Source organism: Thermobia domestica, chromosome 6 (assembly GCF_964235325.1).
Source record: "Thermobia domestica chromosome 6, izTheDome1.hap1.1, whole genome shotgun sequence".
NCBI classification, from domain to species: domain Eukaryota; kingdom Metazoa; phylum Arthropoda; class Insecta; order Zygentoma; family Lepismatidae; genus Thermobia; species Thermobia domestica.
Window position 1 is genome coordinate 271,647,893 of NC_137459.1, and position 25,663 is coordinate 271,673,555.

Genomic DNA, 25,663 nt, shown 5'->3' on the forward strand with positions numbered 1-25,663 from the left:
TCCATTTAGGCTTCCAAATCATCCACTTAGACTTCATCAGGCACTATGAATCAGATTCGTAGTGTCTAATGAAGCAAAAGTGGATAGTTGGCGAAACTGTTACACGTTAATAATTTTATAACAAACGCATTGTTTTGCTCAGCGAGTACTTTTAATCACATGTAAGAGATCTTAAATATGTCAGAAATGTCCAAAAAGTGGACTTAGTTCCCTTGTACATTGAATGCGATATATAATATGCATAGCAGAATAGACGCATGCAATCTAGCAAAGCTAGAAGGATTTTAATAAACATCATTTAAAAGAAATATGTCTTATCAATTAAAATAAATTATTGATTGATGTACACTTACTTTAGCGTGAGTGGAATTGACTTTCAATGACCGTGCTCTGTGGAATCCCCCATGTCCCCTCCTCATCGAAGACCACACACTTCCAAACAAGGAATGGTTTCGCTGTAAAATTAATAAGACTATTTTCAATAATTACTTTAACACCATTTTTATCATTAAATTTATATTACTTCTATTTTCAATTATTTTAATATTTGGTATTTTTGGTATTTGGTATACTTTATTGGTATATTTGGTATTTGGTATATTTTATTGGTATATTTGGCACTAAGATATGACAAACATGACAAATATAACTTTTGGCGAGCACAGACTTCAGAAAACATGGATGCGAAGGAAAAAATCATACTGTTTATGCAAAATATCATGCCAAAAATTTCTTGGTGAGATCTAAGGAAAACCCTCAAGACCAGCAGTCAAAATTACTAAAGTAAACAGAATTCAAATTAACTCGACTCATTCTGTCTTATCTCAACAAAAGTAGCCATTATGCAATGGTAATGGTGTTTTAATTGTACATTTAGAGAAACTTTTATTTAGATATTCTATAAATGTAACAATTTTCTACACACCCCCAAGCAATATCTTTCACCATTATATTAATCATAAAGAAATGTATACTTTCAAAGATCGATTTTAATCAAGTTTTTCATACATTCTTCTTGATCAAAAATACTCTTCTATTTTATTGTAATATTCAACATTCACATCGATGTTGGTATTGCAGATATTTAGAAAAGTACAGCAGGCGGGGATATTATAATCCTTGCAAGATACAATTTATTAGTAAAAAGGGTCACTGGTCTGGTTCAGGCAACTTTTAACTTTTGTGTATACTACTTACCCTATGCATAGGTTCGGGATTTTCATCCATTAGTTCTTCCAGATTTCCAGATATTGATCGCTTCAGCTTACTTACCCTATGCATAGGTTCGGGATTGTCATCCATTAGTTCTTCCAGATTTCCGGATATTGCTCGCTTCAGCTCGGGACCAGCGTCGTGTAACGTTCGAAGGCCAGCCTAATTAGAAATAAAGAATTATATATGACTTTTATTTTCAAATCGTGAGTATACATATGACAAGAAATACGCAAATTACCTAGCCAAGAAGGTGAGCAACAGAATATCAATGTAAGAAATGTACCTTCACGAATAAATGATCGTACTCAATTCGTTTGTAAAGTATTATGTTTCTAGGCTCAACTTTATGTATATGTCTGACCCGGGACTATTTACTCAGAAAGAGTTTGGAGTTGGAGATTTCATGTACATAGTGCATGTGCAGTGGGACCCCATTGTTTGAAATTGGTCTGATAAGTGAGTGACCCCCTTTTAAAATTTATTTAGCAACTTTTATGAAATTTGATAAAAAAAGACGTTCTCGGGCACAAGAAGGCAATTTGGCTTGGTTTCGACAACGCAAATTGTCATTTCTTAATGTCTGTGAAAGTTTTCTATAAGGGAGAATCTCAATCATAACTGGAAAACAGCCCTTAAGTATTTTCATTAGATTTTGTGAAAAACAATTCTCGGAAACAAGAAAGCAATTTCTCCGAATTTCGACATTGGAAAAACTTACTTAGGAACGTCTGCAGAAAAAATCAAGGGCTCCTTAATCATATGTCGAACATGACTCTAACGATTCTTATTAAATTTCATAAGAAATCTTAGTAGGACACGAGAAAACGATTTAGCCAAATTTCGACTTTTGGAAAACTCAAATGATACTATGGAAAACATATCTACCGATTTTCATAAAACTTAGGAAAGACCTATGCTGGTAGACTCTATAGTTCTCAATTTCTGGAGAAACTCATTTAGGGGCGTCTATGAAGATATACGTATAGGGTGGCCCAAAAGTCCTACAAAGTATATTTTAGTTTATTAAGATAATTAGTTTATTTGCTTCTGTTTGTTTCAAGCTTAAGGTATGAGTGAAAAGAGACTAAGAACAAATAATAAAGAAACTGTAAGTCACTGCGTGTATGGATAACAATAAGAAAATTATATAAAATGTCATGAGTCGGTCAGTACGGGACTGTATACCTATTTTTGGGCCACCCGTATTTCGGGTACACCTCAAACAGAACTTCAAAATGGTTCTAACGATTTTCATGAAATTGATGAAAATCCAATTATTTCAGGCACTATAGAGAGGCTAAGCTTAACCTTAAGTTTGAGAAAACTGGTTAGCAAGATCTGTAATTAAAAAAAAAAAAAAAAAAAAACTTAGTTTGAGGCATTAATTATAACTCTAAACAGCTTCGATTGCCGTGAAATTTGGTGAGAACCTGTTTTTTTTTTCTTTTATTTGTTTTCGGTAATTCTCAATTTGGTTAGAATATTTTTAAGGAGCGTCTATATTGAATCTCGATTCTGAATTTGAACCTATTAATGAATATTTCAAAAGAAATTAAGTATTAAAAAACTTGACGGTAGGAAAGGACGTGAGAATAGTTCAGTATAATAGGAAATTTTGATTAGGTTTTACCTGGTGCCATATCTGAAATGTGTTTGATGAATTATGAAAACATAGTTAAGAATCTTCTACAAAAACCTTTGGAGACCGTTATGACGCATGCCCAGCCGTTCTTATTTTATTAATGATTTTCAAACACAATCTGCTCAATGGACGACCTCTTAATGCGAGCACAGTGAGTAGAAGAAAAGAAAGAAAAAAAGAGAGGATGACAAGCTAGTTTTCTCTCTTTTCTGAACATTCTTTTGTAAAGGTACAAACGAGATTGCGTTGTCCAGGAGTTACTTGCCGAGATTTGCCGAAATGAGGAACACTGTCGAATAATACGTATCTAAGGCGAGTGATGTTATGCGAAGATTCTACACGCCTTTTGCCTTAGGCGCAAACTCGTGCCATGGAAGTATAATTCATATATTCAATATATAATGCAATGCATGTAAAAATAATGGACCTTATGCAGAATCGTTTGACGCATGATTAGCGTCATACTAAATGTTTGACTACTGCAGGAAACATACGTTAGTCGAACTCTTTAGTATGGCACTAATCGCGCGTCAGAACGACCCTGCATAAGGCCCAACATTTTTGTGGATAACAGGCATGAACAATTTTCTAACCAGTGTTATTTTGCCACGGACAGATTTGTTATCACAAGTAACAAGAAGATTGTTCTGAAGACAAAATCCTGTAAAATATCAGTTAAAATGTATACACGTGTGAAACCACGCTGAAATTACATACTTTATTGCACATGTCTTATCCGCGTTCTGCTGTACTAATAACCAGGGTATTACTGCAAAAGCTAGCTAAATATTAATGTTATGGAGACTGTTCTTGAAATTGTCAATATTTTCGAATTGTATATTTTTATTTAAGTGCTTCTGGAAGTATTTTTTCTCATGAAATAAATTATGTTATTACAGTTATATTTTTAGGTTAAGAAAATCCTTCTAGTATCTGAATACTAATGCAAAACTGGTAAATTCACACATTTCACTGAACGAGTGTGACCACATAATATTGATCATATAATAGATGGTTCTCATCTACGATTGTATACTGAAGTACAAGGTTTTTCTGAAAAGTAATAAATTAACTTCGTCAAAAAAAAAAAATCTAGATATCGTTACGAGCGTTGAAAATTCTTCAAAACTCTTGAGAATTAAATACTTTCGCCAGCGACTTTTTCATGCATGGTACGCAACCTGGAAAGCTTCTACAGGCACCTCGTTTAGAGCCTTTGTCACGGCTGTTCGGACCACTTCAATGGTTCCAAAATAGATTTCTTTCAGCCAAGTCATGATACATGATACTCGGGAACAAAAAGAAGTCTCTCGAAGCCAGGCCAGTGCTGTAGTAGGAGTGGGGCAACGTTGCCAAGTTGCGCTTGGCCAGGAACTTATGGACGCGCAGACCGGTGTGGCTGGGAACGTTGTCCTGGTGCAACATCCAGGTAGCGGCAATCTTCTTTCGACGACCCTTTTTCTTAATCTGTCCGTTTCAACATGTATCGCTAGATAACAAAAATTATATTAGATAGCGACAAGCGACTTTCTGCAAACGATTCAGAGTCTCAAAAATACATACCATCACATCCTGCAACACTCTACCACAACCCTAAGTGGTTGAAAATTTACTACTGCTTCCGATAATACTGATTTACGTAGAGCGAAAAGCGATAAGATATATTGAGAAGCTTTTTTCTATTTTTCAATAGATTCAGCTTCCCAAGAGTAGGTGCTACCTCCTCCTTTAAGCAACTATTCAATCCAGAAATTGTTCAAATTAACTATTTCAGGTGTCAACCTTTATCGTCATAGAACAAGAATAGTAAGGTATAGCAAGTAATGACTTTTTGATGTGGGTTTAGCGTCCAAAGATCTATCTTTGGTCTTATCAATTTATTCCAACCAATAGTTATAGATGCAGTGCTTCAAGTTTGAGTATTTAATTCCCACAGTTTGGAAGTCTACTGCAGTTTTACACTGTGAAAGGAAACTCACTTGTTTATTTATGTCCTTCAAACATAGAAAATACACTGGTAAATAGCAGATTGTATTCACTATTGATTGTATTTTCCTAACCATTATATACGGACTCCTTTACGAACATACCACTTGTAAGAATTATGTTTTTTTCTAGCGATTTATAATGTTGAATAAATTTTCATTTATTAAAAGACATTTTGCAAACTTACAGGTCAAAAGTATCAAAATTACCTGTAATGTAACTGTATTTTGAGACTCCTTATCACCATCCTTTGCTTCTTGCTCCTTTCTCTTCTTAAATCGACGGAAGTAATCTTGAATGAGGAATGTCGCGTAAAATTTGCCAACAGTCACTTCATCATCAACTAAAAATTTAAAAAGAAAATCATCATGTTAGTTTTTAACATGCACAGAAAATCTAAATAGCAAGAAGTTAGGAATAATAAATGTATTTTTAACACCATTCTTTGCAATTAAAAGACAAAATCTTAGATTCAGCCGAAAATCAACATAATTGGCGTATACCCAACATGTTACCGCGAATAATATTTTTCATCTCTTCTTCTACCTACGTTCCATATTCCAATTCATCTTGGATATTGAACGCAAGTGAATAACACAAACACGAGAGGAAAATATTTAAGGCCCGATACCCGCTAAGACTATGTAATTAATGAAACTTTTGCGTATTTGCAGCCCGGCATGCAAGAAAAATATTTATGTAATTTCGGAGATGTGGTGAACGTCAAAGAAACTTTTTAGGATCTACATACCCCTTTGGATATGCAATTTCCGAAATCTCACCTTGCTTGTAGCTTAGGATGTCAGGAGAATATTTATCCAAAATTTCAAGGCTCAACGTCTAATAGTTTAGGAGATCTTAGCTCAATCCCACCTTAGGATATGCAATTCCCAAAACCACTTTAATTGCCGCTCAGGGTGAAAGAAGAACATTTATAGGAAATTCTAAGGTTCTACTCCTTGCAGTTTCGGAGATCTGGTGAACGCCAAGAAAAAATATTTAAGCCCCCATCTCCCGCTTAAGATATTCAATAAAAAAAAAGAAAATAAAGAAAAAGAAAAAAAACTTCCTTATTTGCAGTTTAGGCTGCAAGGAGAACATTTATACAAATTTCAGGCTTCTACGTTAAATAGTTTCGGAAATCTGTCGAACGCAAGAAAATTATTTAACTCCCTCATATTTCCCCTTAGAAGTAGTATTTTACAAAACCCCGCCTTATTTATAGCCTAGGGTGCAAGAATAAGATTCACATAAAATGTCCAAGTCTTACGCCTAGTAGCTTCTGAGATCTGTTGATGAGTGAATCAATAAGTCAGTGAATTTACTCTTATATATACAGTTATATAGGGTGTTTCAAAGGGAAAAGACAAATAGATTGGAAAGTGGTGGTATGGATGATTTTGAGTAAAAGAATCATATCAACACAGACCCTTTTCTCAACGGCTTGAGAGTTACAGGTTGTGAACAACGTTTTAATTTTGTTGTTTATTGGTCAACCTATGTTAATTTTACAGGGGAGAAAAATAATACGTTTGAAAGGTGATGAATTGGTGTTTCCAACGGTATGTAACCCATAATAGTGGTGTCCTTGGAAAGGAAGTTATTGAGTGAAATTTGGAAATCTGTATTGACATCCAGTTTCCTTAGATACTTTTAAAATAATGTTAATTTTCCCAAATATCCCTAAGTAACCTTTCTTTTAAAGATACCACTGCCACATTTTGCATACCATTGGAAAGGCCATTTCATCACCTTTCAAACGTGTGATATCTCACCTCTGTAGAATAAATACAGGATAAGCAATAAGCAACAGAAATAAAAAATAGTTCACAATGTGTAACTCTCAAACCATTGAGAATATGACCCGTGTTTATACGAATATTGAGGTTAGAATCACCAATAGTATTATTTCCCAAAATATTGCCCTTTCCTTTGAAACACTCTGTATATATAATCTATACAAAATTATTCAGTTTTAAGTCTTATATGTTTGCCTTGAATGCTAAAGAAGACAGACGATTAATGAAAAAAAAATGATGAAATGACATGTGAAAGGAAAAACAAGAACTTCGAAAAAATCCATAGTTACTATGTCATCCCTCACAAATTAATATGTTCAGCATCAAACAGGAACTCAGAACACTGGAGATGACCACACTACTACAAAGCAACTGTGCCTTCCGATATATTATTTACAGTAATCATATTTCTTTTCATTATTTTATGCACTGTACATATTATCCAGTGATGTTATTCTAATTTTTTAACAACCGGTTATATATATATATATATATATATATATATATATATATATATATATATATATATATATATATATAGAGAGAGAGAGAGAGAGAGAGAGAGAGAGAGAGAGAGGGTGTTTCAAAACAACACCGATAAGACAAAAAGTATAGACCAACTTGGGTGCACAAATGCTTCCTTTCGGAGTTATAGGCTGCCGAAAACATTAAAAAATGAACTTTTAAGGTCCATAGCTCCAAGACTATGGAACTTACCGTAGTCGGGTCAAGATTTCACTTAGGAACTAATATGTGCGCTATTCAAAAATACATGTTTCAGAATCCTGCGTTACTCACACAACATTTTTTATAGAGGGTGTTTGGCTAAGAGCATATAATTTGAAATACTCACCAACTACCTCTGTAAAAACTGTTACAGAAGTACCGCAGGATTCTGAAACGTGGATATTTGCATAGGGCAGATATTAGTTCTTAAGTGAAGTCTTGACTCAACTACGGTATGTCCCATAGTTTTGGAGCTATGGACTTTTGAAGTTCATTTTTTCATGTTTTCGGTAGCCTGTAACTCCGAAATAAAGCATTTGTGCACCCAGGTTGGTCTTTTCTTGGCATCAGGAATCACCTCCCAAACGTTGTCGGTGTTGTTTTGAAACACCCTATATATATACAGAGAGAGAGAGAGAGAGAGAGAGAGAGAGAGAGAGAGCGTAGGTAGATAGATATACTCTCTTAGGAAACAAACCATATAAGGTAGACAAAAGAAAATTTTGTACTATATACCACAAGTGACAAATAGAAACCTACAAAGTATCCAAATACAAGGTGGTGCCACGAATTTAGGTAGCACTGCGAAAATCTTGGAAACAAGTTATCCAAGATAGATGGTTGTCAAAACTATTGGAAGGACCTTAATCCAGAAATGGATCGATAATTATCGATAATCATAATTATCGATATCAATAATAATTATAATTGTTGATAATGGTATGTATGCGTTTCAAATATAAATAATTCTCACTATTATACTCACGTGAACCAAGTTTTCATTCTTGATATCTGATCATTTGAGATTAAGAAATAAACGCTTATATCTTGTTCTGAGAGACCATATGTTTAACTTGTAACTTTAAGAATTTATAAAAACAAAGATACTTAAACTAAAATCTATTGTTCCTGGGTATAACTGGGTAAAATTTACTGTTATATTTGGGTATAACAAACGGTTCTGCGAACTCGAAATATTTTAACAACTGGCTTTAAGGAACCGGTGCGAACCAGCTGAATAGCACCACTGATATTATGTGCAGACTAGTACTTAACCATATGGAAGAGACATGTATTGTAGGGTTTTTTTTTTTTTTTTTTTTTGCTTACAAATGCGGAATTTTTTTCTTTTGCCATGGGATACTAAAAGGCAAAGGAAACAGTACATCAGTCATATGTTTGTGTATCACAGCTAAATTTTCTTGAAAATTTCATCTATAGCTCATTTCTAGATGTTGATAACTTTACGTAAATAGCAGTGAAAGACAATCTTTGATGAGTCAGTGTAATTTTAATCTTACAGGGTTGAATGTCTAATGCAACTGCAAAATGTGTAAAGTGAAAAAAAAAAAAAAAACACGTCCGTGTAGATACAATTTATGCCGTACGTGACTAAAAGATTTATTCCATTGATGGAACAGTTGTTCTTCAAATTGCGCGATGTACAAGTAGTTACTGAGACAATACTAATATTAAATCAACCTGCATAAAAATAATAATCAACGATACGAGTATCTTGATTCTTGATTATTGTTCTTTATACATTTTAAATTGTGCTACTTGTTTCACCTCTATATAATATCAAAATACAAGAGTTTGGGAAAGTAAAGATTGTCTAATTTTGATTCAAGTGTAGAGACCAATATTTTTTTGTAATCCACAATTGATATACAGCAGAATTAGTTGAAAGAAATAACTATTCACAGATATTGGTATACTAAATCAATTACGGAAGAGGAATCCAAATGGAACATAAAACTTGCTCTTCTCCGAACTCTGATTATTGGACAGTCATTTCTTCTTCTATGTTCTTATTGAGTTGCATAAGACAAGAAATGTTATAAGAATGCAAATGAATGAGAAGCAGTTGGAAAGGTAATTCTTATACACGCTCTTACACTAGCCATAGTTCCTTAAAACAAATATGAAATATAATAAAAATTTATACTGTATCATTCTTTTCTAAATGAAAAAGGTTCTACTTATAGTATTATCAGAAACAGTTTAGAACATGTATTTTTTTTCACAAAGAAGCACGCACCAAAGAAAAGCTATAAACCATATGTTTTAAGCTCCAATAGTATGTGTGATGCTCATAAGGATTCCATGAGCGATACTTAAATCAGCGGGTAGAAGAAACTTGTTAATACTTCCTATTTCCTTTTCCACTTTACTCACTGATGAGTATCCATTCAAGTACTTTACAAAACGAGCAAGTTGTCCCAAATTTGATCTCACATGAATTCCACGTAATAAGATTCAATTTCCGTTTTCATTTATTTTATTTATCTCAGCAAATTGTTTCCTGGTTGTTTTGTTCATTTTCATGTGATTTTCTCTTTCATGATTCAATGCGATAAAGGGGCACAACAAATTATCTAACATTATTGAAAGATGAAGAAGAAGATAATAACAAGAACACAAAATATTAAGGACCATACACACCCCACGCAACCGAATCTGTTGATCTTTCTTTCATTTCCCATGACATCAATTTGAAAATAATAATAATAATAATAATAATAATAATAATAATAATAATAATAATAATAATAATAATAATAATAATAATGAGGAAATACATAATTTATACCGTTTACTAAACATTGTTAGGGTCATCAAATCTAGGAGGCTCAGGTGAGCAGGTCATGCAGCTAGGATGGAAGAAAGTAGAAACGATTTCAAAGTCTTAACTGGAAGACGAATCGGAAAGCGACCATTAGGAAGAATTAGGCGCAGATGGGAGGACAATATTAACCCTTTCGTGCATGAATTACATTCTCATTGACATGTGATTATTATTATTACTATTACTATTATTAATAATAATAATAATAATAATAATAATAATATTTTTACAAATTGTTCTTGATGTACTATGGCATGTAAAACAAAAAAATTTGAAATTTGATATTTTATTAACAAAATTTAATGACTACCTTTATCTGTCCACTTGAATGGACTTCATGTATTTTGGGTAAGATAATCATTTCTGAATTGTGACACATAAAGTTTGCAAAATTACACTAAAAATAAATGGAATAAACGTTATATGTTAGAAACTTGTCAAAGTGATTTTGGTAGAAGTAATAAGAGTTAAAAATAAACATATTCAACAAAATCGTACATGTAACCACTACTCTGTGCCCTTCCCGAAATTTTCACCCCCAAGCTTTCTGCTTCGTGAGTATATATTGGTTTATGTTACGTCTACACTTGAATGGCATGATTTGCCCGTCAATGCATTCATACTCTTCATCATTCACAGCAAATTCGAATCTTTCCTTCAGTTTATTCAGTACATATAGTAACTTATAAAGTCTGTTGTTCGCATCTCGAGACTGTGAATTATCATAGAAGTGAAGATATCTCCACATGAGGTCAAACCGGTTTACTAACATTACATCAGCTAAAACTTTACAATTTAAAACTTCGTCATAAAACCAACACTGTCGTGTTCCTTGCCATTTTGATTCGCATACAGATTGTTCTGAAACAATGTCATTTACAACGTCATCTGTAAATAACTGCGAAAACAAATCAATTTGTTCATTTCCTGTAATATTTACATTGTTATTTTTTAAAAATGGAGAAACACTCTGAGAAAACTTATTGCCATATTTTGACCACCTCACTTTTGCTTGTTGTCGTCTTTGGTTGCTTCTATTCAGAGGAGGATCTTCAGTTTCTTTTTCTTCATTCGCTTAAGCTGATTCACTTCCGTCATCCTCAATATACTGAGTAACATATTTTCAAGGCAGTTTGTGTGTACAGGTCTTCATGTTCCTGATTTCAGTTTGATACAAGGAAAGATGGTGTTTTTGGGAGGTGTTCTGAACATACCAATTTTGTTTGCCATACCGTGTTGGAGTCAAGTGTAGTGACATCAACTGGAAATCGAAACCAGATTTCACATATATATTAGAAGTCTTGAAGAAGCTCATTGGTTGCCATAGAGGCTCCAATTATATTTTTGTGAGTGGCAAGCACCACTTTTTGCAAAATCAATCATATCTTCAATAGATGCATGAAGTCCACTACAATGGACAGATTGTTGCAGACAAATGTACTTCAAGTGCATACTGTCCACTACATGGGACATGTCTGTTTGGATGATTTTTGTAGATACAAGAACAAAACCAGATAATATCATCATGTCAGCTTATTTCAGACATTGTAACAAAGAAAAGAAAAAAATATCACTTGCTTGGCACACCCTCCATAGAAAATGTCAGCAGATATTTCAGATGAACTCGCCACGCCTCTTTCCTGCCTGTTTCAAGTATTCACCGAGGAAGTCACACCCCTGCTTTCAGTGTTTCACGCTAGGTGGCAGAAAAATTCAGATCGTCAGGCAACCCAGGTAGCTTCTATTGGAAAAGAATGCACCTTGGTTGCGGATAGAGAGTTGCGACAGAACACAATCGTAACCAATCAGCAGTGTCCACTCCAGTGGACTTTACGCATGAAAGGGTTAAGATGGATCTCGCAAAAATAGGAATACATAGTAGAAACTTGATCCAATTGGCTAAGGATAGAAGTCAGTGGAGAGCTTTTGTGAACGGTGATTGACCCTTCGTTTCCTATAGGCCATAGAGTTAGTTAGTTTTAGTTAATAATAATAATAATAATAATAATAATAATAATAATAATAATAATAATAATAATAATAATAATAATAATAATAATAAGAAGAAGAAGAAGAAGAAGAAGAAATAAGAAAAAAGAATAAAGTATTAAACGAATCCAGAACAACATCTGCCAGTTCAAGTTATGCTATCAATATTAAACTAGAAGATCTAGACTATAACAAAAAAAAAAAAAAGGAAACTTACTTTAACTCTAGAGTGCGTATAGTCCCTATGAAATCAAATTCAGTGATCCGCAACTGAATGACCGGTTCAAAATCAATTTAGAAATTATATTTGTTTAAATCAAAAGAATAAGCTCCCACCATCAAGTAGTTAATCTCAATTAGTTTATTGCAAGACCCCTATGTTAGTTTTACAATAGTTAGTAAGACATTAAACAACATACCGCCAGGAGGTGGTACAACTTGATCCAGTAGCTTCGGACTGGTCCGCTTCCATATCTTCTTAATTACTGCTCTAAGTTCTGCGTTAGCATCGTCTATATTTCCTTCCGTCTTTATCCTTAATGATGTACGAACTACAGCAAATAATGTTGCATTAAATAGCACCGTACCATCGCTGTTTAATGGCATATTCATAGACACAAGTCTCTGCGAAAGAATAAATCAAGAAACGATTACCAACTTAAATATATAATTAAAAAGTTACCTACTTTTCTCTTTAATTTGAATTCACAAATCGAGGCCGTATTGAAATTTGCAAGGTGTGTAAGGGGAAAGAGAAAGCTGTAGCGTTAATTAGAACTGTATTTAACTTAGAAAATAAATTACAATTTAAGTAATAATTTACAATGCGCTTTCGTGGCTATATATGCTCGTATGTTGAAGAATATATTGTTTAATTTTTGAGTCATATCTGTATCATGGCCAAGATAGTTGCTACCTCGGACTCGATGGAGAACTGTTAAGCACTTGAATGTAAAGGGGAAATGGACTATTTAGGATTGTTGATTATTTTTGGGGAGGAATTTAAGTCAAGAAAACGCCGCCAACTCAAACCCATAGGGTTTAAGTATGCAATGCAGATTTTACGTCTACTAGCGGGAAAGTTGACATTATAAAACTTCAAACATTATAAAAATAAACGTATTGTATTTTGTAAAGTTCGTATTTCTACTCAAAACACGTAGAAATGTTTGTAAGTTATAGTATCGTCTTTCAAATTAAAATTACTTTCAACGTACATGAGTTTAATTTCGCAAATATTGCACTTCTAGTTCCATGATATTCTCAAGATGATTGGCCGAGTCAGACAAATGAAGTACAGATGGAGTTTTGCAACGATAAGTGATCATATTATGGCAAGAAACTTGAACAGTTCACAATTATCATACGTGCTCGGTCTCCAATTCAATTACCGATCAAGTGCCGCGGTGGATTAGTACTAGAGCGTTCACCTCTGGTGCATGGGGTCCTTGGTTCTATCCCAGCTCGCGCCAAGTGACCTTTGTGGTGGGCAAACACCGTGTGCGTGGGTTTTCTCGGGATCTCCCGTTTCTTCCCATTTTCTTCATTCCACCATTTCACTCATTTCTCATTATCTCCGTGTCCTTTAGCCTAGCCGGCATAATCGTGGGATGTAAAACTTAAAGATTTCATTTCATTTCATTTTCAATTACCGATCAAGCCACATAAGGCTTAGTGTTAATTAGGCCTAAAAAGAAGCAAACTCTGCTCCTGAAATCCAGAAATAACGACAATCGGAGAACATATACTAACCATACATCATCCAGCTAGCAAGATGTTTGCCAAAGCAACTCTTAGCAACTTTTGATGCCATAACGTTGTGGAAGTAATAATGAGTTTCTCAAAATTAAGTTTCACACTATGTATGGGATATACAAAAGTAAAACGTTAAAAAAAGAAATCTTTTGATACATATATTTAATCAAAGTTTGTAATAATAAGCATGATTTCGTGTGAATAAATTCCAGCATTTAATACTTGCTTAATGTAATACATCACACAGGAACCAGTGCTGGCTCTTGAGGGGAGTCACAAGAGTAAAAATTTAAATGTTATCAATATGAGGTAAGGTCAGAAAGCTTCATACAGTTTTAAAAGACTGCATACAAGTATAGCTTTCTTCCTTTAGCTTATAGCGATAGAATTTATTTATATATTTTACCATAATGAACAAACTCCATGGCTCTGGATAAGTAGAGTAACAAATAAAACACAGTTCTGACCAGAGCAGAATGAAATATATTAAAAACTATACTTACAATGTGTTACAGTTTCAAGGACCTAACATCCTCTTCATCAGACACAAACACTCTCACTCTGATGAAGAGGATGTTAGGTCCTTGAAACTGTAACACATTGTAAGTATAGTTTTTAATATATTTCATTCTGCTCTGGTCAGAACTGTGTTTTATATTTTACCAATGTGACATTCCTCTAGAGCCATTATTGCGTAGTTGTTTTGAATATAATTGTATTAGAAATTCACAAAATAATTCACAATGTAATGCACACAAAATGATCTTAGAATACTATTATTTCTTTTATTGATAGGACAGTTCTTTGTTCAATTCGGGAGAAAACGTTCTGGAGAACAATTGAATGCCCACTTTATATTAAAGAAAATTTGATCCAAGTATGTATATACTGTACACATGCAAGTATACTGTATGCAAATCTATACTGTACGTATTGAAGCAGTGAAAATTAAATTTAGTGCCTTATTGATATAACTTTATTTAAAATATCTTAATTTAGAAACTTAATTTTCAGCAAATCTTTTGAACTTAAATATGAAATTAATAACTAATCTTACGACCGAAAAATCAAAAACGCTAGATACAATATTAACAAACCTTAAAATTAGATAGATTATATTTTTACATTGCCAAAGCTGGTCTGACTAAACGAGATCGTGATTAAATACTAGTCCATAATTTATGGTGGATATATATATCTATAATATTGAATGTATATTTTACCTTGCAGGCCACTCTGTGAGGACAAAGTTTTCCAAACCCAAGAGGCGGTGATATTTTTCGTAATAATGTTACTACGTCCAAATGCTTGATTCTACCTTTGGCATCAGGATCATACTCACTCCACAATTTTACAAACTCATCTAAATGATGAGGGCCAAGGATTGACCAGTCTCGAGTCAAATAATCAAAATTATCCATGATAACAGCTACAAACAGATTAATAATCTGAAAGTAAAAATAAGACAAATATATGCATTAAACGAAACTAGACATTGCGGGAAGTAATGTTAATAATACAATGTATTGAAAGAAAGACAGAATTAGTCTTTATAAATCATAAAATGATATCGGATTTGTGGTGCAAAATCTAGTCGTTAATGTTGGATACATTAATTTTTATCCTTACTTTCCTCACCTAATTCAAATGTGAATTTAATTCGTGTACAAATAATCAGTACAAATATAGCAGGAATTTTGAATCAAACAATTGAACGGGTGGATTCCAAAATAGCCTAAGTCAATTTTTGTCAATTTTAAGATATTGGCTTTATTACGTTCCATTTTAGCATCTCTGTATATTGAACTAGGTTTTATGCCAAAACTCCATAAACCAAATTAATTGTAGTCAAAAGAAAACAGTGGTGTTTTCCAAAATTTTCTTAGTCAACAGTATCCTCTGAAATTATTTTCTGTCTCATGCCTAAAAACACTTATAAAACTGTTACTATAGATGATAATTTCACCGGTATATTACGAAAAAGTAGGCAATTACAATTTTCTTTTATGTAGATTACTTTCCTTTCACAGAAATTGAATGATGGAAACACACACACACACACACACAAAATCTCCTGATAAACTTACTTTTTTGACTTAGGCTCTTTTGGAATTGAGCTCTTCAATTGTTGGAACATTATGTTTTATTGTAGAATTCTAAGTATCAATACTTTCAATAAAACTCACCAAAAAGGAACATAACACATAAAACGAAATAAAATATGGAAATGCAAAATCTGAACCGCATCCACTTGGGGAACCTGCATCATCTGAATTGGGATCACATTTCACTTCTGGTAGACCTGAGCAATCCAGCATAATTTCTTGCCACGCCTCACCTAGAAAGTAAAAAAGAGTATATGTTGAGAATACTATTTCATATCGTTCACACTGTTTCATTAAATGTAAAACGATAATGTTCTGAAATGTGAGGCAAGAATGCAGAAACAATTAACCCATTAGTGCCCAGAATTTCCCACTGCTATTTTGAAAAGTTTTTTCGCCTATTTGGTCTTACTAGTACTCTAAAATATATATTAGAATATTTTTGAAAAATATTTATGTTTTTTTCTTGTTTTTTTAGCCCGGCAACTTAAGTTCCCAACAGGCAACATATTCAAAAAAAAGGGAATATTTTGAAAAGTTACAATTTTCAAGGAGAAAATACACTGGAAAATCATAACTATCAAAATCAAATCAATCTTTCCTTTACAGACCCTCAATCCTTCCTTCTGGAGTCTTTCAAATCAATCCAGTTGCGTCTTTCTCTTCTAAACACATTGTACCCAAAAAACAGTGCTAATCCCGCATCAATATATTATACAAAGAAAATGCAACAATTCTATAACGAAACAGACCCCAAAGTTACTTTACGGTTACAACTAGCAATGCCAATTCATGAGTTTTTGCGCTATGACGAAAAATTGCCATGGCAACTTAAGTTGCCAAGGGGCAGTAATGGGTTAAGCTTGATATTCAGAATGTTATTTAATATACACGATTAGATTTATTATTATTATTATTATTATTATTATTATTATTATTATTATTATTATTATTATTATTATTATTATTATTATTATCATTATTGTTATTATTATTATTGTTATTATTATTATTATTATTATCAACCAGTGATACAGAGTCTGTCACAAATGTGTACATACTTTAACAAACAAAAGTTTTTGTTTTATGTTAATAGTAAATTTATTTATATGGTTAAAGATGAATGCAAGTTACACTTAACGTATAAATTACAGGATGTGCTCAAAGTCGTTACCATTACCGGCCAGACACTTATCATAATGGCGAACCTTTGAGCAACGTCAGCCAAAGTCCCCATGAGGATTGCTGTACATATCGTTTTAATTTATTCTGTGAGATTCGCTAATGTAAACACCTTTCTTTAACTTTGCCCATTAATAAGAGTTCAAACGTTTCAGGTGAACGTGATGGACACTCAAATGCATCTCTTCGTCCTATTTAGTGCCATTACTAATTGAAGCGGTTAGAGGATAAAGGTGACATGTAACAAATTTTACGTTCAGGAAAATTGACTTTCACATTTATGTCTGTTAACATCCACCCTTCATCGTTTTTAAATCTCTTCACTGGGACAAGGATTCACTAAATGGTGTGTTATGTGGCATAACTAACATATAACATGCATGAACCGCCAGAATTCAACGTTTCGAAAAATCTAACATAACATCTTTATCCTCTAAGCGTTTCAATTCTTACCTTGATAAATCAATTCGACTTACTGCCTTATGTCGGTTGTTCATTTTACAGTCATGTAAGTATCGACATCTATTGAGAGGAAACCACTCTACATATTGGAATCATTACTCGATGCAACTTCGAAAAGTCAACTGTATCTCTTAGTGTATACCGTTTATTAAGGGACTCTGTACATTACACGTAACTTGTAACTGAATTGTATCTCTTGGAACAATGAATAGGAACTCTTAGATAGGACCCTTTATTAGCTCCTAACATAAATATATGGGAGCTATAGTTTCACTCCAGGTTTATATAGAGGATGTCCGGAATGGGGCTGACGATTTTTAAAAGTGTATAGTTTTAATAGGGTCAGAGATACAGAAGAAAAAAAAACCATGGAGAGCTCAAAAACATGGAGAACTCAAAAAAATTACTTGGTCTTACTTACAAGCCATTCTAATTCAGTGTAACTCCACGTGATCTCCATTTGTAACTCTTACAATATCTAGCCTGAACTCAATCTCTCTACACGTATTCTGTAACATCTAAGGTGTTACTGAAGCAATCGCATTCCTAATACGGTTCTTCAGTTCATCAAGGTTACGGACCTTTTCATCAGAATACACAATGTCTTTCACATATCCCCACAGGAAGAAGTCCAGGAGAGTAACATCCGGAGAGCATGGAGGCCACCTAATTCGTCTTTTCGACTGCCGACGCCATTTCTCTTTATCGACAATACCAGCGCCGTCACCGGTAGTTGTTCAAGTATGAAAATGTGCTGAACAAAACCTTTTGAGTTTTCCTTCAATATGATTTTTTTTTTCTTCTGTATCTCTGACCATATTAAAACTATACACTTTTAAAAACCGTCAGTCCCATTCCGGACACCCTATATATATATATATATATATATATATATATGTGTGTGTGTGTGTGTTTGTTTGTGTGTGGTAATCTATTTCCTGGTAACTACTGGTCGGATTTGAATCAAATTTGGTGGACAAATAGCCAATGGATAAAGGAATAACAAGTGCTATAAGTGATTCAGCTTGATTATTTTATTTTATTTCTTGGTAACTGTTGACCGGACCTGAATCAAATTTGGGGGACAAATAGCCCATGGCTAACAAATAAAAATTGTTATATTTGATAGCGAGGCTCGGCTAGGGACAGGCTCAGCTTGACTCGAATCGCCTTGTATGTGGTACTTTATTTCTCGGTAACTGCTGGCCTGATCTGAACGAAATTTGGTGGGCTAGTGGCTCATCGTCTTAGAAATAAAGAATACTATATTTGGTGGCAGCGCTTGACAAGGAACAGACTCATCTCGGCTCGGCTTTTATTTGGCACTTTATTTTTGGTAACTACTGGTCGGATTCAAACCAAATTTTATGGGCAAATAGCCCATAGTTTAGGAAATAACAGTTGCTATATTTGGTGGTCGGGTTTGGTAAGAAACAGGCTCGGTTCGGCTCAAATCGCTTAGTATGTAGTGCTGTATTTCTCCGTAACTACTGGCCTGATCTGAACGAAATTTGGCAGGCTACTAGCTCATCATCTTAGAAATAAAGATTGTTATATTTGGTGATCGAGCTCGGCTTGGCTTATTGCATATGGTGCTTTTTTCCGGTAACTATTGGCAGGATATGAACTAAATTTTATGGACAAATATCCCATATTCTAGAAAATAAAAATTGCAATATTTGGTAGCCGGGCTCGGTTCGCTTTGTATATGGTAGTTCATTTCTCAGTAACTACTGACCGGATATGAGCGAAATTTGGTGGGCAAGTAGCGTTAACTAAAGATTGCTAAGTTTGGTGATCGGGCTTGGCCAGAAAAAGACTTGACTCGACAATAGAGGCTACGTTCCACAGCTTTGCACCCTGGGAGCTTTTGGGTTCAGTTCACCTCGAATGTTATCGTTTAGGAAGAAACCTAACCGGATTTTTTTTGAGGGGTAAAGGAGGTGTATCAAACTTTTTTTTATATATAAAAGGGGACAAAAATAATTTGTAAAACTGTATTAGCAATTTAAAGTTTCACATTAAATTGAATCTTCAAGAGGAAGGACGACTTAGTTTTCTGGACTCACCCCCTTCCCTATATCATTGAATTAGAATATATAGTAAGTAGTAAAATATAAGATAATATATGTAAAACTCACGTACACTCTAAAAGAAGTCTTATAATAAAAATTTCTTAGGATTAATGTATTACTCGTATATAGAGTACTTTATATTACTTACCTGTAGCTGAGCGGAATAGCACTAAAACTGCTTGAGGAAATGTTTGAAAATTATTGTTTCTGTGAATTGCTGTATCGGAATCTAGAGTAATCTTGCCGAAAACCTAAAATAAAGCAAAAAAAAAAAAAAATCATTTATTTGGAGAAATATATTATGAAAGTATAAATCTATTGTTTTCCTGTGATCTAATTCCAACTGTTGTTCAATTCTTTCACACCTGAATTTTCAGTTATAATGTGATTATTAAATTGCAATGCCAAAGTATAATTTCCAGTGACCTTACGCAGTAAATTGTCAATCATTTTGTTTCATCGTTAACTCACTTAAATTTTCATGCTTATTTTGCTCTCCATATGTATTAACTGTTACTGCTTAAATACAGAGAATATATTTTGTAAGCATTAATGGCATAAAATAAATATAATCTGACATAAATTGTTTCAATAACAGTACACTACAAATCGATTTAATAACAAATTTCTGTTAAAACATTATATATACACAGAGTGTCCCAAAAGTAATGATAGAAAATGAAACCACAGATTCCTGGCACCAAAACAAGTAAGAAAAAAAGGTTATATGACCTATAGTCAGGAAGTGGACAGGGGCGGCCCTAGCTAACTTCGAATTTGGGGGCAAAGGAACTTCACACTTCCGGAAAGGAACTTGTCGACTTACAAAACTTCATTGAAGATGCGTGAGAACAGTTACGGAACACACTGGGAGTGATGGAATGCATTCGAAACTCACGATTAGCACGTTGCATAGACGCAGGAATACAGCACTTTGAACATCTGTAGGTGCGTTTATGAAAAAATGAAATGAAATTTTTGAGTTTTACGACCCACTCTTATGCCGGCTAGGTTAAAGGACACGGTGATGATGAGAAATGAATGAAATGGTAGAATGAAGAAAGTGGGAGGAAACGGGAGAATCCTGAGGAAACCCACGCACACGGTGTTTGTCCACCACAAAGTTCACTTGGTGGAACCAGGGTTTGAACCCGGGACTCCATGCACCAGAGGTGAACGCTTTACCACTGAGACACCGCGGCCCCTTAGGTGCGTATATTGTTAGCACGTATGACCTAGTAGTTTGTAGTGCTACTCTCTGTAAGATACTATGTTGCAAATAAAGTACGTCGTTGTGTAGTCTGCCTGTTATTTCATTACATTACACGACTTTGTTCTTATTACTAGAATGTATCTGAAAGTTTCTATCTGGTATACCACTGTTCCATTGCCCCGTGATATTATGCAACGATGCTATGTGGTCTTTGCTTTGACTCCCGTTGTACATGTGCGTGCAATCGTGCCATTGATAACAACTTTTTCTGTATGGTTTCAATCTTTACTGCTTCGTTTCAATACCCTGCCGTACAGACATTCGGTGAATCCCTAAATGACGTATGGAGAATCTCTGGTGCAGTTATGTAACATGCGTTTAACTTTCAAGTCAAGATGATCTTTATGTACTTATGAAACCCCTTCCTAGCTCCTATCATTATTTTGCTCGCAGGTGTGAAGTTATTTTCCCCCACATTCGAAGCTGTCTAGCTCCGCTCCTGTCCACTTCCGAACTATAGACTTTTTTTCTTGTTTTGGTACCAGGAATCTGTGGTTTCATTTTTTACTATTACTTTTGGGATACGCATATATATATATATAATATCTTCGATATTATATAATCTTTACAGCTACATAATACACATATGGTTGTATGTTTAAACATACATTAAAAACATATAATTTTATGTTTGTAGGCCGATAGTTATAATGTAACTTAATATATAAAACTTGATATAGCTTAGCACTAAACAAAAATTAGCTATTGTACAATTTTGGATAACCTCCATAGCACATCATAGCATATAATAACTAGGGCTTTTACATGGGGAAATTTTCAAACAAAATACCAGATAAGTGTGACAAAAGTAAGAAAATCAAGAATTACAAATTACATACAGTCTCTATCTTGAGAAGCAGACGAGTAAATACTCAAAATGATGTCTGTCGACGATTACTAGCTAAAGAAATGTTGCATTAAAATACGAGATTCATCCAAGTCAATCCGAGATTTTTTTCTTTAATGTTTAAAATTGAGTCTCAGGGTGGAAGTAGTAAATGCAGTTGGAACTGGAAACTGTGTCGTGTTGCCAGTAGACGCCAGTCATTTCGCCCTTAAGTCCGGAGATCGTTATGCAGGATTGCGGACAACATTGTGAACATGTACACGGAATAGCGTGTAGTGAAGAAGAGCATAAAACCAGCTGAAATTTACAGAAGGCTTCACTTATAATATGGTGATAAGACACTCGGCCGCAGTGAGACATTTGAATGCTACAAGCGCAACAAAGAGGACAGCACGTCTGTCACTGACAAACCCGATCGTCGTGGATTCCAGTCCACAGCAGTCATTCCTAGGAACATTTAGTGCATTGAACAATTTATTGACAATTGTCACATAATCTATCGTGATGCTGCAAAGGTATGTATTCACTAGGAATTGTAAACACAATCATTCATGACCACTTGCTGTTTCAAAAAGTGAGTGTTCACTATGTTCGGAAATAGCTTTCCGCTTTTCACTGATACAGAAGAGTTGAAGTCTGCACTGAACTGAAGGACCACTATCACAAAGAAAGAAAAAAAAGTAAGTGTACCCTGGATTGCATAATCACATTTAAGAAATATTTTCACAGTGATGAAAAAGTAAAACAGTTTGTCCTAGAACGGTTCAGACGCATTTACAAATCTTTTAATGCCGAAGCCTTCCAGGCATTAGATACACGCTGAAATAAATATATAACTGTACAAGAGCTTCATATGGAAAATTAAATGCAGTTTTTACTCTTTCAAAGTTGTTCTATTTATTTTGTTTATTATTTTTTAAGTCTGTCTTGAATGCCCCTTGTAGATATTTTTAACTAGTGAGTCTAAATGTATATTTCAAGGTTGGTTTCTATTTTATAATGAATGTACTATTTGTGTAGTGCTATTATCAGGAGGAGGTAACGCAGTAAAACCGGAGTCAGTACAGTCGACCGGGACACAAATACTCCAAGCCCTTTTGCTTTCTTTGGAGGTTTTGAAGTTATCTTGATACATTGTTACTGTTGTTATTTCATATTGTTGTTCTATTCTTGGAAAATGCTGTTTGCACTCAACTTCAGAACATCTAAATAAAACAACAAAGAATACCTATATGCCAGTTACTTTATTATGTATGTAAAATAACGTACCTGCATCCCAATGACAGCGTAAATGAAAAACAGCATGACGATTAACAAAGCAACGTATGGAAGGGCTTGGAAAGACTTTATAAAAGTCCATAGTAACGTCCTTATGCCCTCTCCTCGACTCAGCAACTTAACTAACCTCATGACTCTGAACAATCGGAAGAAATTGATGGAAATTATGTTGGACCCTGGCTGTAAATACAGAATTTTATGTTATTATAAAATCTGAAATATAAAATGATGATATAAAACTAAATAACATCCAGGTCAACAAAATAATATATATATATGTTGAATAGTAATATGATTGTAGGATGTTAGCAGTTTTTCTGTGAATGTATTTTATTAGGTAAGTTAAAATATATGAAACGAAATCAATTACAATTGGGCTTTGTAATAAAGAAAAATGGACTCCTTTATTTAAAAAAAAAAAAAAAAAAAAAAAACTTGCCTCTTATAAAACTTCACCATAAATTCCTTAAAAATGTAGATTTATTTTCTCGATTGTTTTACGTTTGATTTTACAACCAGAAAAAAAAACTAAAGATGTAATTTAACCCCATGACAATAATATTGTTTTCGTATGTTACAATGAATCTGTTTACTTTTATTGGAAACAACAAGGAAGTGATAATATTGACGATTATTTCTAATAAAAGTTAACGTAATTAAAAACAGTCGAATAATTTGCTTAATCTTTATTTGAACAATAACAATTTAGCCCCCTAGAAGGAGTACGGCTCATATAAATTTATACGACGAAAATTAAGTATAGAGAATTCATTAAATAGTTTTGATTCCACTAAGTTTTCTTTTAGGTTCAATAATATTCTTTGTATTTCAACGTTTCGATTTTATTTTATGTTTAAAGATTAGATATTTTCAGTTAAATTTATGTTTCATAGTTATAGCTGTAGACTTAATCTGTGTTTCTCTGGGGAATATAATCTACATTACTTGCATCAAAGATAAGCATGCTCTTGTCGTGAGTACTAGAGAGTTTCGAATGTTATTGAAAACTGGAGATAATAACGCAGAGAAATGAAAGCAAAATCTACTGAAGATTTACCTTTTTCATCGAAAAGTTCAATGAGTATTATCATTTTCACTAAATGTCTCGTTCTAGTCTTCGGCCACGCTTAGCACTATAGGTTAAAATCATGCTTAATTAAAAGCTCTAATTATTTTTCTTTCAGTTTGTCCAGTAATCACTTCAACCTAACTCCATACCAAATGTATATACTTATTCAAGGATTTTATTATACAACATGAATAATGACAATAGGAAGGCCCTTTTTCTATCTTGAAATAATTAAATTGAAATAAGTTTAAACTAGAGCGCACAGTTTAACACCCGGTAGATCAAGTAGCGACATCTCTTAGCGTCAGGCAGACAAGCGATAGCGCAGGTAGTAACATCTATTATAATTACTGTTTATTATTAGGATTAGCGTGACAAACAGACTAAGACATTTGTTGTTTATTATTAGGATTCCCAACATGATTAAATACTTGCTTTTGCACTTACGATCAATATTAGAAAAAAAAAAGAAGAAAAAGTTCCAGATGCCATAAATCTCTTAAATATTCCAGAATCAATTATGGCGTGTTATGTTCTGAAATCTATATAGATGCAAGAGAATACAATAACTTTCAAAAATCTTTTGCTTCCAATTGATGGGTGAATCATAGTTAACAAAATATGTTAAAAGTTATTCTTTCGTTTCTCCAGTCTCCCCTCATATTGTCACGAATAGGAAATACGAAAATAGAAGACATATCATAAAAATAGAAGTTCTTTTAGGTTATCAACAATCTAAATGGTTAGGAAGGCAAAATAAAGTAATTTTACCTTTTGCTTCATTTATTGGCAGTAGCAAGACAAAAGATGGTTGAAAAATTGAAGTAGAAGCAAGATGATTTTTAAATGTGGGGTATAGGAAATAAATAAATCTAGTATTCCATATATACAGAGATAGCATACAATATATACAGAGACAGTTATCAAAATAATGGAAACACCTGAAGGAATTATATCTTACTTTATTAATACAACGTGGGACCACCTTCAGCTTGTGGAACAGCTCTGTTGCGACGTGTAATGGAGGCATAAAGTCAAGAATGGTTTTCAGGGGCATATTTTACATTTATCATACAGTTCAGAACTAGTTCCGTCAGAAGGATGGAAGAGGATATTTGTTTTGGACATGCAAGACTGACCACAGCTGTTCCATTGTTGAAGTCTGGAGACTGGGTGGACCTTGGGAGGTGCTATAGTTCATTCTGATGGACATTAAATTACGCTTCAATAGCTCCAGCACTGTGAATTGTCACCTTAAAAAAATTACCTCATTGACCGGAAACAAGGTATGGATCATTGGTTACACATATTCACTTAAAATGTATACATAATTACTAACAGTAATGCGTTCTGTTAGCTTAATCACAGTAGCCACGAAACATCAAGAAATTGTGGTCTGCATCTTAACAGAGCTGCGTCCATCTTTCACGGTATAAAGGAAACGGTTCAGAGTATAAGCTATTTTGGGCAGTGTCCACCACACGTAAACACGATCTGTTGTTGGAAATAAGGTGAAAGAATTCTCATCGTACCATATTGTGCGTTTCCAATAATGGCTGCTCCATTTTGAATGTTCTCGACACCATTTTATTTCTTCGCAATAAATCGCGTTGTTGGCGGATATCAGAGGT

At 33.8% G+C, this 25,663-nt stretch overlaps 1 protein-coding gene across 23 annotated transcripts in view; it reads right to left on the reverse strand.

Annotated features, from left to right (window-relative positions):
- Window positions 1–25,663, reverse strand: part of Ca-alpha1D (Ca[2+]-channel protein alpha[[1]] subunit D) — an 836,510-nt gene that overhangs the window by 65,985 nt on the left and 744,862 nt on the right. For 14 of the 23 annotated variants that reach the window (XR_014131916.1, XM_081762817.1, XM_081762798.1 and 11 more), the window contains 8 exons: window positions 22,955–23,143; window positions 19,714–19,816; window positions 15,928–16,079; window positions 14,965–15,189; window positions 12,406–12,610; window positions 5,053–5,186; window positions 1,198–1,374; window positions 354–455 (listed from right to left, as the gene is read on the reverse strand). Coding sequence is in view for 22 of the 23 variants with exons in the window: in XM_081762817.1 (XP_081618943.1) it covers window positions 354–455; window positions 1,198–1,374; window positions 5,053–5,186; window positions 12,406–12,610; window positions 14,965–15,189; window positions 15,928–16,079; window positions 19,714–19,816; window positions 22,955–23,143 (1,287 nt within the window). In the remaining variant the exon portion in view is untranslated. The remainder of the gene's footprint in view (window positions 1–353; window positions 456–1,197; window positions 1,375–5,052; window positions 5,187–12,405; window positions 12,611–14,964; window positions 15,190–15,927; window positions 16,080–19,713; window positions 19,817–22,954; window positions 23,144–25,663) is intronic. The other 9 variants (XM_081762814.1, XM_081762809.1, XM_081762816.1 and 6 more) reach the window with 1 other exon arrangement.